This window comes from Hippoglossus stenolepis, chromosome 8 (genome assembly GCF_022539355.2).
Source record: "Hippoglossus stenolepis isolate QCI-W04-F060 chromosome 8, HSTE1.2, whole genome shotgun sequence".
Taxonomy (NCBI): domain Eukaryota; kingdom Metazoa; phylum Chordata; class Actinopteri; order Pleuronectiformes; family Pleuronectidae; genus Hippoglossus; species Hippoglossus stenolepis.
In genome coordinates this window covers 7,263,231-7,279,491 of record NC_061490.1, presented here as the reverse complement: position 1 = coordinate 7,279,491, position 16,261 = coordinate 7,263,231, and the positions used below count along the sequence as shown (strand labels likewise).

Sequence of the window (16,261 nt, the reverse complement as noted above, 5' to 3'; positions counted from 1 at the left end):
GGGATGTGTCTGGGATGGTGGTGGGGGGTTACTTTACTATTATTAATATGTATGCACTTTGTTTATGATTTTTATACTAAAAGAATAGTTTGAAGATTGGAATGATGTGGTTTCGGTATCATGTGAGAGCTCATGTTTGGACTTCAGTTGGTTCGGGCCCTACATCGAACGCATGCAGGCCCCTTTTGTGTGGGGCCCCTCAAGTCCCTTGAAACACTGGTAGTAGGTCTAGCACCCACCTGTTATTATTTTTTTACTGTTTGATTTATGTCAGAGCACTGACTGTATGTCAAAGCAGCATTCGGTACTTCACAGAAAATACACGCGTTCCAGTTTGCTGTTTGTTTTAGTGTAAAATTTTCAAAAAGTGGTGGAAAATGTTTTTGTCAAATTGATGCAAAAACTCACGAAAGCTGTGCTGCTGCACTGCATTTATTTTGACATAATTCTTTCTTTTCAGACTTTCTTTCAGCATCATCAACTCTGATCGACTTGCAGCTTTCCCGAAGAAAAATGCACTCTGTGCCTGCAGCTGTGCCAGGATTTGATAAGCTGATGGCAGATTGTTGGCAAAGTAAAAACAAAAAAGTGTGTTCAGAGGAATTTGACATACAGTCCGTTTACCTCATTATTTGAGACTTTGATCATGTTTAATATGAAGATCTGACATTGAAACAAGCATAACAGGTCCCCTCTAAAGTATCACTACCACCAAAACACAGTGTCATTAAATTGCTTGTGTAGCTGAAAATGCTTATGAGGAAATATTAGGCGTGACATGTGGCATTGCCTTGTAAATACGTCACTTAATCCTTCTGCTCTATAGTGCAGAGGTAAAAAACACTGATGGACTTTTGAATGAAAACTGGGTTTCAAATTATCTGTGGATATTCATGGTCCCCAGAAGGAAATTCCCACGTGGTCACCCCCAAAGTTTATATCTCGACCATCAGGACAAATTCTGTGCTTTTATAAGTGAAGTAAAACACTGATTTCCATCAAACCAAGAACATTCATTCTCTCGAGAGGAGAAACTCTTTCACTCCATAAGCTTTACTGTAGTGCTACCCTGAGGCCATATTCTAATTATTGTTCCAAATATATACCATGCACTCATAAAGTTATTCATCAGTATGACTTTGATTTTTTTAAATCCAAATGTTGAGTACGCCGTAAGGACCCACTGAGATTTCCAGTGCAACCTTCTGGACAAATTCATTCATTGATATAGTTAAAATACCAAACAAACACAAACAAACAATGATAGTATCCTATAGAAACATGCTCCCAGCACATGAAAAAACAAGAGAGTGTAGTCTTTGATGAGTTCAAATGAATACAGAGTGTTCTAACACCTCTTTTGTGTCTGCCTGCTAAAACAACCTTAATGATTGTGTGTCTCCACTCTCAGGCTTTAATATAGTGTGTCCTTAGCCAGCACGGATAAACCATAAAAGCACTAATCCATCCTCCTTGAGTCTGTTCATTTCTTTGTATTACCTGCTGCTTTTTTTGACCATCGCCTCCGAAGCACAATCTCATAGTATTCATATACGCCACTGCACCAAGAAAGCCTTTTTCCAAAAAGGCCAAAGGCAATTTCAGTGCATCTCTTTTTAATGGGGAGAGGTCCATTATTCCATGGCTCCATAATGATCAGATTGGACCTCTGCTGTGGTATGATTTCATAAGCTCAGCAATCTTCAACAGAGTCCTATCTCCCCGTTCATCCATTTTGGTGGGGAGTACACTGAGTCCCTCCAGCTTCCTTGTCCAAAATACCACATCAACACTCTTTCACATGCAAATTACAGAATGCAAAACCTCAGAGTCGCTCCTGCGTGTCTGATTATCCTGAACAAGTTCAGGATGTAGGATAATTCACAAAGAGAAGAATGTGGTGGAAGGAAGTGTTCAATTTATTCTGTATATGAATGAGGAAAAAGTGAAAAGCAGTGGTTCCCTGGATGTTTGCGTGCTCCCTTGATTCTGTATGTTGAGCTACAAGCTACAAGGGAACGTACGTTCAACACACAGACTGTATCTTGATAAATTTAGTTCATTTCCACACCACTAACTTTGTCAGTAATACAAAAGACACATGCCACACCCAGCACTAAGAGGTGATGCAACAGCAGCAGAAATATTGTAAGAACCCCTCAAATTATATGATTGGCTATGGAGACCTTCTGCCAAAGGTTTAATCATTTTAGAGGTTTAGTTGAAGACTAGAAAGTCTAAACACGTGTGTACGTTGTGCCTGGGGGAGGTGGGGGTTTGCACATAACCTTAACTACTTTATCATGCACTGTTGATGGAGTTGATTGGTTTGGTTTAATGTGGGATTCCCCAGGTCCCTTTCACCCAAAGGTCGTTTGAAACGCTGCTGTCTGTTTCTTTTTTTAGAATCACTTCCACTTTGATTTCCTTTGCACATTGGTATGATTTGAATTTATTTCAAATATAAGTGTAGTAATTTTACATGTTGATTATATATTACATTTATTCTCTTTGGTTAAGACGTTCAAGCATGATGTAGTTGGATATTGGGTCTCAGAGGGGTTGGACCTAGGTTCGTAGTTATTAAAGGTTATGTTTTGGGTGCAACATGCAGTCAATCAAAATCTCTGATCTCCCTTTAAAAGCCAGACACAGTTCCATGTCGGTGAAATTATGTAATGGAGAATTTTCCAGGTAGTGACAGAGAAGTTCACAGAACTTTGTTGGAATAGAAAGCTTGCAGGCAGACCGTATGTGCATTCAAAAAGCAGAGTGCACACACGTAATGCACCGGCCTATGTAAGCAACTAGTACTATCTTGATAATGTGCCTTAAAAAACAGTGGAATACCGCACCACTGACTTCAGACCAGGTTATTGTTGGTCAAAAGCACAATTGTTTTCTGCTGCCTCAAGATAACAATGTGCCAACAATGCACCAACAATGCACCTGACCATACCTCATTTTAAGTGCACTTGCTGTTTAAACAACATGGGCACTGGATGTGGAAATACTAACTATGTCCGTCTGAAACTAACCCTAACCCAAATTTATCAAATTCTATTTTCAAGATTGAAACATTATTCACAAAGATGTTGAACAAATGTCCTAAAAATGTCAGTGGCAGTGAAACAAAATTCCTTCATCTGCCCTTTAACCGGATCTGCACCAAACCTTAAGGAGTGGTTCTCTGACCTATACGCCATCCCTCCAAAAGTTTGTTCCAAATCAGTTAAGTACTTTTTACAGTAATTCTACTGACAAATAAAAGAACAGACCAATACACAGACACAGGTGAAATGTACACCCCTGTGGAAGAAAACAAGAAAACCCATTTAAAGTGTTTACAAATGCTATTTAGAGCAAAAATGGATCCACATTAATTTTTGTGTTGTCTCTTGAAATGGTCATGTTTTTTTTTCCTGTTCTGTATCTCACACAAACCTCCACACAAAGCTTGTGAGTAGACATTGAGTTTTTTTTTTACTTTTTTGGTCGGATAGATACTTCAGTCACAGACTTAGTCCCTGATCTATTTTGACCTTATTGTCCCCTTGGGGAAATTTTCCTGATCTTTAGTTAAAAATCAGTAAATGATACATTTGTCAGGCGTTTTTATAGATTTCTGTCTTCATTCCGAGCCCCACAGACAGGGAAAGGATGTCAGAAAGTTTTTTAGTTTTTTGTGTGGTTTGTCAACCGTTCGAACAAATAACACTGACCTTATCTTTTAAAAGGAGTCAATGGCAACACTAAAGGTTAAAGGTTTAAACAAAACTCACACCTATTAAATTGTCAAAAAAGCCCCAAAACAAGCTGAACTGGATGATCTGACTCTCACCACTAACAGTGTTTTGCAGCACACACAACAGCTTAAGTCATCTACCTTATCACACCTTTCACTTCTCAGAATTGATCTACAAACCCATCAAGCACTGTTTTCCAGGTCTGTCTGTTTGTCTATGTCATTGTGTGACATTATTAAGTAAAAGCCAATTCTCCAGTGAATGCTCATGATGGAGCGAGACATAGCTGATGGCAGATTTGTGACCCAGCAGCAGAGCCTCTATATCTGCCCTATATCTGTGTGCTAACTTTCATTCTTTCTGCCAAGTCTGAATCACTGCAGGGTGCAGAGAGCCATTTACAGATATCAGGGTGTCTAAATGGATTTTCTCTAACCGACCACTGTCTGTATAAACCCACAGCGTTTCACTTTCATCAGAGAATGTGCCAGCGTGGCAGCCCAGTGGAGGTTAAAAAGTTTGTTTAGCACAACGGTGTTTCTGAGCTCATGTTATTAATCAAGTGCATCAAATTAAAACATGATCAGAAAGGTTATTAATGCTAATTGAGTCAGGGATAACAATGTTAATACAATTTAACACACACAGACACACCTTGCAAACAAAATCTTACCTATGGCGTCTCCTTGTTCATGGACCATACTGGCCAGATCTTTCATGATTTGACTGACGTCCAGCATGTCTCTCTATGGAGAAAACAGACATTATATATATTACACCACTGTTCATCTCAGTCACAACAAACAAAGGGAATACAAAAACTAAACAGGCATTAACTATGCAGGTGGTGTTGTCAATTAATCTCTGAATTAATAAATCTGTCTTTTTGTTCTTCCATTGTAACATGAACCGGTTATCCAAACTTCCAGTAGGTGTGTTTATGTTCTGTTGAGAATTCACCCTTAACCCGAAAATATTTTTACAGCGACCAATCTTTTTTACATATGTGCAAATTATATATCTATATGTATGCATTTTTATATGCACACAAAATTAGATATATAACTGCAAGCTGAAAGGTTATCTGTGAAGATCATTTTGCAAGCGAAAAATATCTGTGACCCTTATTTGATTCCATAGTAATATAATACAAAATCATGAAGCAACATTCTGTGATGTCACTGTAACATAACTCCATTTTCACAGCCACAGTTGTGAAATCATCACAAGACGTGCAAAATAAACGCAGGTAAGGTTTGGGCAGGAATCTCACTTTCCGACATCCTCAGAAAAACACCAGCCAAGTTTCAAGTTCATCAGAAGAGCAGTTGTTGAGAAAATGGAAGGACAGTGAAAGGATGCAATTGGTTGTAAATGGACACATTTGCCACTAGATCAGTCAAAACCTTTAGTCTCTGGTGGTCAGTAAGGAGCCTGGAACTTTCAAATGATGTGACTTGACTAGACAATGAACCACTCCTCAGTTACCACTTGAGGTGAAGAGCTGAACGACCCTGGAAATCCATCAAGACCTCCAACCATCACGTTATTCTACCAAAACAACTATGGACGATGAGCAGCAGCTTCCAGTTTTTATACTGTGCCTTACAAGCTGGAGCGATACCTTTGATGACGTCATCATGAATCCAGGGTACGTTTTCATTGAAACATGCAATGATCCAATTAGAGAACCTTGTCCCAATTCCTTTAAAAGTCAGATGCACTTGCACCGTTGCAACACATGCACTTGCCTATGTAGGTGCATATTATTAGCTTGATAATGTGCCACAGAATAACTGCACAGATGACTTCATACCAGGTTTTTGTTGGTTCAGAGCATAATTGCTTTCGGCTGCACATGATAGCTATGTGCTGTCAAGTTGCCTGATACAACTCATTTTAAGACCACCACATGCATGTGTGCTCAGATGGGCACAAGTGCATTTGCTTTTTAGACAATATGAGCACTGAATGTGAAAATGGCAATTAGTGCTATTCTGTGCTGCTTGTGCCAGCTGAGAGGTAGAGCCCAACAATTTGAAAATAATGGGCAGTTATTTCTGTCAGGGTTCAGAAAAACCTAGCCCGGCTATGGCAGACCATAGCTAATCCTCCATTGTCTCCCAGCTTTGAATCTGCTCTCAATATTTCAACTCAAAGCAACATGAAAGCTTATAAAACTTCTGTCTATCTCCTGCTCACAGGTCCCCCCCTTCCCTCCATTATGGCTCTGTGCAATCGCAGCTGCGTTTGTGTAGCCTAGCCCACTGGGCCATCCATCACAGGTGGTGGAGATTGCTGTGGAAACTGGCAGTCATCCTGCCACTTGGCAAAAATCATTTGAATGGAGCCAAAATGGCCCCTGGCAAACCATGTGATGCTAAAGACTGTTTTGCATTTATCTTTGGGCAACCCTGTCTGTCATGCTGTAATAGAATAACAAATTTATTTTACCTGGCAAAGCATGGGGCAATCAGGACTCATTTCATCATAATGACAGAACAGTGTGTAACCAATTTTGGAAATAATGTGAGGAAGTAAATGTGAATAAGCAAAGAGAGAGACGCACACACACGGAGAGATGTGCCGGTTTGGGACCCCTGCCTAAGGGCTGAGTGGGTGGCCAGGCTTTGGGCCAACACTGTGCCCTTTACCATTTTTGATGGGCTTTAAATTCTGCTCATGGCCAATCTAACAGACACTGGATACTGGCACTGGGCTGGGAACCAAGACTGGAGACATTTCTCCAGGTTTTCCAGCAGGTTTACTACAGGAGGCCCCCTTATCATCCAGGGTAAGTGTATCAGAGACCTGATCAGGTGCAGGAAAAACAGGCACAGTTTAAACAATGTCTGACACAGAGTCGCCAGATGTTCAAAAACTATCGTATTTGTATGATCAATAAAGCCAAAATTTCCATGATATACAATAATTTTATCATTTTGTGACACTTAGTATTATCAGTTTTACTCTGGGTAGTAAAATATGGATGATGTGACTCTCCAATACGACGACAGCATTCAATTCAGTTTGTTCCCGGCATATACCCATAGCTCATACCTATAGTGTGATGCATTGAAGCCTCCCTTAGCCATGGTCACGTGACTTGACCGTTTTCAACCACATTTCAGAGCAGCGCTTCAAAACAACTGTGCTTAAGAATCTTGACACAGCTTCGAAACGTCTTAATTGAGTGTCCAATCCCTACTCAGGTCGCATACAATAATCACAGGAACATCCCACTTGAACTCTATAAAACTGAGTGTTGAAATGAAAATAATTACAAGTTGCATGTTAGAAATGCTTTCCTGTAAAAATAAGTTTTGAGCAGTGATTTAAAGATCGGTAGTGAGTTGGCGAGCCTAATCTCATCAGGCAGGGAGATGCAGAGCCTCCAGGCCCTGAACGAGAAAGCCCTGTCACCTAGCCAGCCTTGACCTAGGGACAGCCAACAGGGATAGGCTTGCCAGCTGCGAAATGCATGTGGGGGCCAGCCCATCTTGAGCTTTAAAAGTTATTAAAGGAATCTTAAAATCAATCCTGAATGGTAACCAGTGAAGGGACGCAAGAATTGGCTATATATGAGTCATACGGTTTGTTTTTGTTAAAATACGAGCAGCAGTGTTTTGAACAAGCTGCAGTGTTTTGAACAAACGAGTTACTACGGATTAGCTGTATACAGGGTGTTGCAGAAATCCAGGCGGGAGAAAACAAAGGCATGTATTAGTTTTTCTAAGTCTGGGAGGGATAGAACCGATTTGATTTTAGAAATGTTTCGTAGGTGAAAGTAGCAGGATTTAATGATTTGATTAACATGTGTTTTGAAGTTCAGATGAGAATCGAATGTTACACCTAGATTTTTAGCTGTAATTTTAATATTGGTTGCCAGGGGACCGAGAAATGATAGGGGTCTGCCTGCTAGCTGGTCGGGACCGATGATTATTATTTCAGTTTTATTTAAATTTAACTGAAGGAAGCTAAGTGACATCCATTCCTTAATGGCGGAAAGGCACTCACTTACATGGCTGACGTTATCTGGTTTGAAGTATATTTTGGTGTCATCGGCATAGGATTGATATGATATCCCATTGAAATGACATGTAGAGCGAAAAAAGTATAGGAGCAAGAATGGAACCTTGTGGCACTCCACACAACAGTGGAGCCAAGGATGAGGTGTTATCTCCAATGGAAACTGAAATTTGTCCATCTGAGAGATATGACTTGAACCAACAATGGACAGTTCCAGATATACCGAAGCATTGCATGAGTCTATTGATCAGAATGTTATGATCGATAGTGTCGAATGCGGCACTGAGGTCAAGGAGCAGTAATACAGCGCAATCACCAGCATCGGCAGACATTTATAAATCATTAGTAATTTCAAGGAGGGCGGTTTCCGTACTGTGTTGTTTGCAGAAATTGAAAAATGTAATTATTCTCACACACATCTATCAGTTGGGTCAGAACCACCTCTTCAAGGATTTTTGATATGAATGGGGGTTTTAAAAATGGGCCTTATAATTTTGTGGGTGTGATCCATCAAGATGTGGCTTTTTCAATAAAGGCTGAATGGTGGCTTTCTTAAAATAATCAGGGACTTGGCCAGAAGAAAGGGAGCAATTCATAATTCTAAGAAGGCTAGGGCCAATAGTACTGATTACTTATTTTAGGAGTGATGTGGGTAGGATGTCGAGAGGGCTGGAGGACGAACGCATGTTCAACACAGTGTCAATGAGATCAGGAATGGAAACAAGTTGCTAAGTAGAATGAGACAGGCAGGATACTCTGCGATATTTGGGATGATGGTGGTCGCTGGTGCAATGTTGGTTCTAATGTCAGGGATTTTTGGGTTAAAGAAAGACAAAAGCTTTTCACAGTCAGTATGTGAAGTGGCTAGAAAGGCATAGGGAGCAAGGTTTATAAGTCTATTGATGGTTTTAAAAAGGAATCTGGGAATATGGTGATTACTGGTGATTAGTTTGGGGAAATTGTTAGCTCTTGCAATTTTACTTTTGTTATATAGGAAGTTAAGAGGTCTTTCATATACAAGTAGTGGACATGCAGTTTGGTATTTTTCCATTTCCGTTCGGTTTTTCTGAACTGCCTTTTGAGTTCTCGGAGCCTGTCATCAACCCATTGAGGGATGTTAATAGGTGATTTCATTCTTGTTTTAATAGGGGCTATGAAATCCAGTGGGGTTTGACAATTATTATTGAAGCCATTGAGTAATAAATTTTGATCGGATGACTCATAAGGGTTATTGTCAAGAAGACCAGTGGAAAAGTTAGATGAGAATTTTGAGGGATTATGTTCATTTAAAACACGTGAGCTTTTAGTGGTTTTGATGTTTTTTTGGGGCTACGTGGAACAGGGAGTCGAACTTAACACAAAGATGGTCAGAGACAAATACGTCCTCTAAGGTTAAGGAATTGATGCTCAGACCGAGGGTAAAGACTAGATCTAATGTGTGGCCGTTGTTGGATCAGTCACATGTTGGACTAGATGAAAAGATTCTGTAATGTTTAAAAATTCAGTTGCGAAACCATTGGTTGGGTCATCAATGTGGATATTGAAATCGGCAACAAAGATGGCTCTGTCAAATTTTTAAACAATGAAAGTTTAGAAAATTCTGGGGCAAAATTTACATTTGGTTTGGGAGTGCGATAAATAACTAGAGTGGCCGCAAAACTAGAACATTTCTCTGTGGTAATGGGGCAGCAAGTGAAGCATTTTTTAAAAACAACAGCTAGGCCACCCCCATTATACCTGGCAGTGCTTATATATTAATAGTTTGGTGGGAAAAGCTCTAGCAGCTGGGCGTGATCACCAGGACACAACCAGGTCTCAGTTAGGATTAAAAAGTCCAAATTGGATGAAGAAATGAGATCATTCAGAATAAAAGACTTGTTAGAAAGGGACCTTACATTGAGGAGGGCCAGTCGCACAGGTACGCTCTGGCCAGCAGAGGGAGATATGGGGACAGAGACTAGGTGATTGGACCTGCAAGCTTGTTTTAAGTTTTTTGTTTGGCCTATTAGCAACAACAGGGATATAATAAGTACCCGGTGTGTGGGAGAGGGGCAGAATTTGCTGTTTATATTGATTAGTTGGTGGCTGGTGCAGCCGGTTGGGGGAGCTAGTGGGGGTAATACTCCGCGGTGCTGCACTCGAGGAAGAAGTTTCTAGGGGGACATTAGACACCATATTGAATTAACATGTAGAAGGGGTTTGTAAGACAGACAAATCACAAATTAAGAGGTGTAAAAAATAAAGTTATGTGACAGGTAACATACTAATTTGAGAGTTTCTGAATCATCAGTCCAACATTGGTGGTGATATTAAATTACTAAGGCTCCATTTACTCTTGACTCTGCTGGCCAGATCACAAATCTGATTGCAATAAGTCATCGCTTTCCCGGGCTGCATGTAAATCAGGGTCGACACCTGAAGCCATTTAGACAATACCATAAAATGTGACACATATTCACTCATTAAGCTCTTAAATAAGAACCCTGTAGTTTACTCCTTTTGCTGTCAAAACACCCTCACTTCTTCATCGCATGGATTCATTAAAATGTTGGTACGTTTCCATTGAGATTCTGCTCCATGTTAACATGATAGCATTTTAATTTCTGCAGAGCATTCTCCCAATAGAACACCTCAGTAGATTAGGACACTTGCATCAGGAATATGCTGCTGACAAATCTCCCAATCTACCAAGGTGTTCTATTGGACTTAGATATGCCTTTGCTTTGTGAAATAGTGGACTATCACACTAGTGGTAACCATTAGAACACATAGGCCAAATGGTTATGGCGCATATCACGGCTCAAAAGATTTGTTGCCGGTTTGATCTGATCAAAGGAACATTTCAAAAGGACAAAAAAACAACTCATGAATACAAAATATCTCAGGATACCAATTAGTTTTCTGAGATAAAAGAAAATAACAAAATAGTAAACATGTCCTTCAAGGTGGTCCCGACTGGCTATGCCTGTTTGGTCACAGTCAGGATGCACAAAGCGTGTCATTGCTGAGATTCTGTTTTCCCAGGGAAACCCAAAAAATTATTCATTGAAATAAAAGAAAAACCAATGTGTCTACATGTCTTTACAACTGGAACATGCAGCTGAACTGAATAAGTTAATGCTGAGGAGTTCGGTGTCCAACAAGCAACTTCCACAAGACACATTCTGACAGAGACGATGTTACACAGGCACATTTTGTGGTGAAATGAGCTAAGGGCTGAGAAGCTTCATTCAGAAGGAGTATTTGTGAAAGAGCCTTGTTGCCGCTGTGGAGCTGCTAACATCAGCCAGAGTAAAAATTGTCACTTTTTGTTGAAAAACTGTTGCAGAGTTGATCACTGATATTAAAGTATGAATGTTACTGGCAGATTTTGGCTACAATCAAAACATCTGACATTAGAAAAGAGAAGAGACGCAGTTCCAGCAGTGGTTTGCCATCAGGAGAAGCAAGAGAGGCGGTGCTTTACCTGTTCAAGCTAAAAAATAGACATTGATTAGACAATACCGAAGTGCCAGCAATACATCTCCTCACGTCGGATCTCAGTACAGCGCTCTGTCCCATAAAGGATCTGATGTTGCCTGTTTGCATTTATTTTGTGTTTTACTGCCCATTTGTGGAGGCAGCAGGCTGTTGTCTCGCTTGACAAAAAGCGGATGCTACCTTTCATTTCTGTCACTTTTGTGGGTGATGTTCAAAAAGTCCGAGGCTTTTCAAGCAGAAAGGGGAGCAGCATTTTTTTTTTAGCATAAGGATAAAATGTTTGACTACTTTATTATTCTGGCCATTATGACGAGGATCCAGTATGTTAACACTATATTGTATATGTGTGTTTGCACTATTTCAGGAGATGCCTCCGTATGTCAAACGAGGGACAAACAACATATATGGTTAAATAGATTGGAGGACAGATTAGTGACAAAGTGTCCTACAGGATGGTGTTCTTTCATAAGGCACTGAGGGTGTTGTGCTTTTTTCAAAAAGAAACTAAGTGACCTGAAGTGGCTGCTTTGATCAGACGTGTACTACCTTAAGAAAAGAATGAAAATATTGCTGTTCCGTTATTCCGGGTTTCAGCAATTGCAACTTACAGTGTGAGTTTCCAAACGACATAACAAATGTAGTTGTAAAACAAGCACCAGTGAGAAAAACAAAAAAAAAACATTCATGTCAGCCTCCTACTTGTCATTTTGAGTCAGAGATATTTGTTGTGAGTTAGCTGCAGTCTCACCCACTTCTTGTAATGTACTACAGTTGTATAAACGTGTCAGCAAACCTGAGAGACAGTGGCTGTAAAGTCACAATCACTTAATGTTACATCTTTAAAAAAACTCACAGCTAACAATATTACAATTTCAAAAAGATCTAAATAAAGTGTTTGTTTTCAATTGTTAATAAATCGTCGAAATACATAACATGAAAATAACCCAAATATTAGAATTACCGCCTCGAGGTTGTATCCCTCTACTTACCACTCAAGTTATAGGAAATAAGGTCAGAATCTCTGTTCCTGGGTTATGGTGTTAAATACTGAATAACAAACAGTGAACTTGACCTTTGATAAAATTATCATTTGATCTAATATACACATTTGTATGAAATTGTCTCATAATGCATGAGAATATTAATTCCTGAGTTATGGTTGAAAATTTGTTTTTTGAGGTCATAGTGACCTAACCACCAAAATCGAACTGGTTCATTTTTGATTCCAAGTGAACCTTTGTCCGTGAGATATTGCAATCCTGGGAATGGGACAGACAGCTGGATGGATGACAACCTGGATAATAATAGCTCTGACCTGAGTTAGGATTAACTTTCAAGGCTAGCAACACGGGAAACCATCTTGGGATCATTAATGCATGCACCAAACTGAAAATAACAAGAATTTAAACTCTTGTCAAATGCAACATTGAAGCAAGTTGAGGTAATTTCCATAGCACTGTAAGAAATCCTCTTCACATCTTTTCTTTCACATGGAGTGCTTCTTATTTGAGGAGCACTCAAGGAACAGTTGACCCTCACCTCTCCCCTCTGTGAGATATGCAAAACATGTACTTCCTGTATGGAGATCGATACACTGTCACAAAACATTAGTTGCAATCCACAAATTAATATAATATGGCAAAAGAGTCAGAGTCGTCCTCAGTGCTGACCCTGTGGACCTGATGCCTCCTGTCCATCCGGCTGCTAATGTTAGTATTATTATTATTGTGACTGATGAAAAGAACAGGCTTGAACAAATGAAAGACTCCAAGGGTCTGTATGTTTTCATGAGACTAAAATGTCAGGCTCCGATTCAGACATCTATCCCACCTGACACTGGGGCCAGTGTGTGGACAGCAACAACACAATTAAACTCGAGGCAAAGATAAAATAAAAAAATAAAGCTCGAAAAACAAGCCCGCCGGCAGCTTTTGACTGGCACTGCAGTCACCAGCTCTCTGCGCCTCACATTTCTCCAGATCTGTCTGATACTGGCTGTAGAAGCACTTGTGGCAAAAATTGCAGCTTGTTCCAAAGCTCTGCAACCTGAGCAAAATGTACTCCTCTTTTCTTTTTTGTATTCATACTATATAGTATAGTACGTTTGAAGTGTTGATTCACACAGGAATCAGCTTCGGATTCATTGAGTGATTACTTTATTCTGTTGTATCTTGAAAATCAGACTTACTCATCTTTATCAAAATTACAATTTGGTGCCATACAAGGTATCGGCATCATGAAGAGGATTTATATTCCAGCAGATGACAGCGAGCAGCAGGGATTAGAGACAGCGCTCAGTGTGGAGGTTTCCTCTTGTGCCTGCAGAGGGAAGTGTGGCACAGCAGAGCACCACCATCAGCCTTTTTAAGGTGAACCAGCTTCAGGAAGAGGAGCTGATTAAGTATGCTAGTCAGCCACAAAGTGCTGATAGACAGCAAGGCCCCTGAAGAGGAGTGTGGGAGATTTAAGGTGTTTTCACACCTTGTTTGCTCTGACAAGTTACTTCGAACTCTGACGCGCTCTCACCCTCTTGCGCCATGTTCAGACCAGGCATTAACATCTGTCTTGGTTGATCCCATCACAAGTGGACAGTTCTAAGTACAGGTGTGAACATGACCAACAAGCACTGAAGATGCACTGAGAAACAATCACTCAGGCCACACTGGCAGATCGTCTGAGTTGCATGTGGCCACATTCTCTTAGCTGTGTTAATGTGGCCACACATGAAGGACGGCCTACTCAGCTGCTGTCCTCTGACCTGCTACAATTCATAATGAATCAAAGTATTTTTACACTTCTCAGCGTTTCACCACTACAATGTTAACACTAACTGCTCATATTGATTTTCTTGTTTTACTTTTCCAAATGAGTAAATTATTATACTAGTGTCAGGGGACACAGCTTTTGTGCCGAACTGGACAAACTGTCCCTAATTAACCAGGAGTTTGTGTGTGTGTGTGTGTGTGTGTGTGTGTGTGTGTGTGTGTGTGTGTGTGTGTGTGTGTGTGTGTGCCATACCTTTCAGGACACACACATACCACTGACATGTTGGTCATAATCGAAGAGCCTGAAACGCTCAATAACTCTGATTGTAACTAAAGCAGCAGTCAGAGCATTTAAAGTGTGCATTCAGTTGTGCATTTTAACATGTTATAATATATAAGCAGTTTATAGCCAGATGTGTTACCTACCTATAAAATGATAATACCAATATATATTATCATGTAAATTGATGGTATACCTTTAATTGCAATTAATCGTCACTACTATATATTTTTTCATATGAATTGTTGGATATCACCTTTGAGACATGGAAACTTGAATGTGAGTGAATATATATTCAAATACTAGTTTACTTAATTTGGAAAGACATTGGATTGTATGCCACATGGGACATCTCTGATGTTTTTATGTTATAGTTAATGTTGTCAAGGCAACTCCTCCCTGTTCTTTGAAGAAAGTTCTGTTTTCTGTTCATGGCCCTGGAGGAATTTTACAAAGTGTTTTTGGATCTTCAAATCCATACTATTGACTAAAATGTAAAGCTCGGCTTTATACGAATTGAAAGATAAATTGTAGGAACACTGTCTAAATTAAAAGATCCACATTACTGACGAACGGCTGCAGCAGGAAAAACACATTTATTTGTTTTATCCACAAATTGATTATAGACTAAATCAATCATATGTAATTCCATTCACTAACTTAACCTTCCCAATAAAATACATATGACAAAAAACCAAAACATATATATTTCAGAGGAAGTGATGTAATGTTTATTCACTACTCCATTTGTGATGATGGATGTGTTATATATATATATATTTTTTAAATACACATCTCAAGGTATTTGACCATTTCAATTTTCTTTCCGATTAAATAAACCATGGCTTTGTGATTTAATTTAAAAACGTTTTCACGTGTAATACTATTTTCTCAAATATGCTGTAATTTTGCTAAAATATTTCCATTGTTATCTGACAAAATATTATGACAAAGTAGCATGTATGTTACTGTAACTGTGTTATGCTGTTGTTGTTATATCAGCCTCGTATTAATCCTTTTCCCAGGTAACCATCTCTCTATGGAATCATTTTGCTCAACAATTACCTGGTAAAACACGGTGAAGTCCTGCCAGGGCAGAGCGAACTCCTGAGAACAGAGGGCCATGACTTGTGTCGCATCTCAGGTGTAGTCTGCTTTAGGAAGCACATTAGCCGACTCCGTCCTGACAGTTGTGATTTGGCAGCGTTCAGTGACGTATCCGCTCTCCACAGGCACATTAGTCATCATTCGCTGTCAACGCTTGTCATTTCAAGTTCCCTCTGTTCCTGCTGCATTCTGACAAATCCACAGCCCTCAAGGGAGGGAAAGAATTTCTTTACTATTTGCCGAGCCGCTCAGTGCAACTCTGTGCTCCTAATCAACCCTGATTAAAGATCAGTACATAGCCTTAGACAAACTCAAGTTGAACGAAGCAACATTCCAGACATCAGTTTAGATCACGCAAGTGTTTCAGATACAATTACTTCGTGGTAGATAACTACTATTCACACAATAAGAAATCCCGTCAACAGCAGGAGGTCTTGAGTCAAACCAAAAGTCTCACCCTGTCTTTAATAACAGCAGTGAGTGCTCCGTCCTCACAGAGATCAACCTCTTTATCACTTCCACCCCCACAAACATGTAGTCCTGAGATCTGGTGTTTGATTTCTTGGCGATATCAGTGTTATGAAATCTTTCCAGCATATTACGTATCAAAGATCCTCCAGCTCACCTGACCCGAGCTTTTCTTTACAGTTCCCTATGTGGTGTTGTGGTGCATCCCCCAGAGGACTGAGACCTACTGGCTTTGCTATCGAACCGGAGGAACATCAAAACAAATGGGAGGACACCTCTGATACTGCAGGTGAGAGATAAGCACTCTGCACACTGTGACATGGGCAGGCCTGTTCTGCATATATTTCCATGTCATAGATGATTTGGAGACAGAAGACATGAGAGTC

The 16,261-nt window shown here is 39.9% G+C and overlaps 1 protein-coding gene across 1 annotated transcript in view; it reads right to left on the bottom strand.

Moving 5' to 3' along the window:
• Nucleotides 1–16,261, bottom strand: part of tsnare1 (T-SNARE Domain Containing 1) — a 145,487-nt gene that overhangs the window by 43,413 nt on the left and 85,813 nt on the right. The window contains exon 9 of the mRNA XM_035162801.2: nt 4,420–4,492. Within this exon, the coding sequence (XP_035018692.1) occupies nt 4,420–4,492 (73 nt within the window). The remainder of the gene's footprint in view (nt 1–4,419; nt 4,493–16,261) is intronic.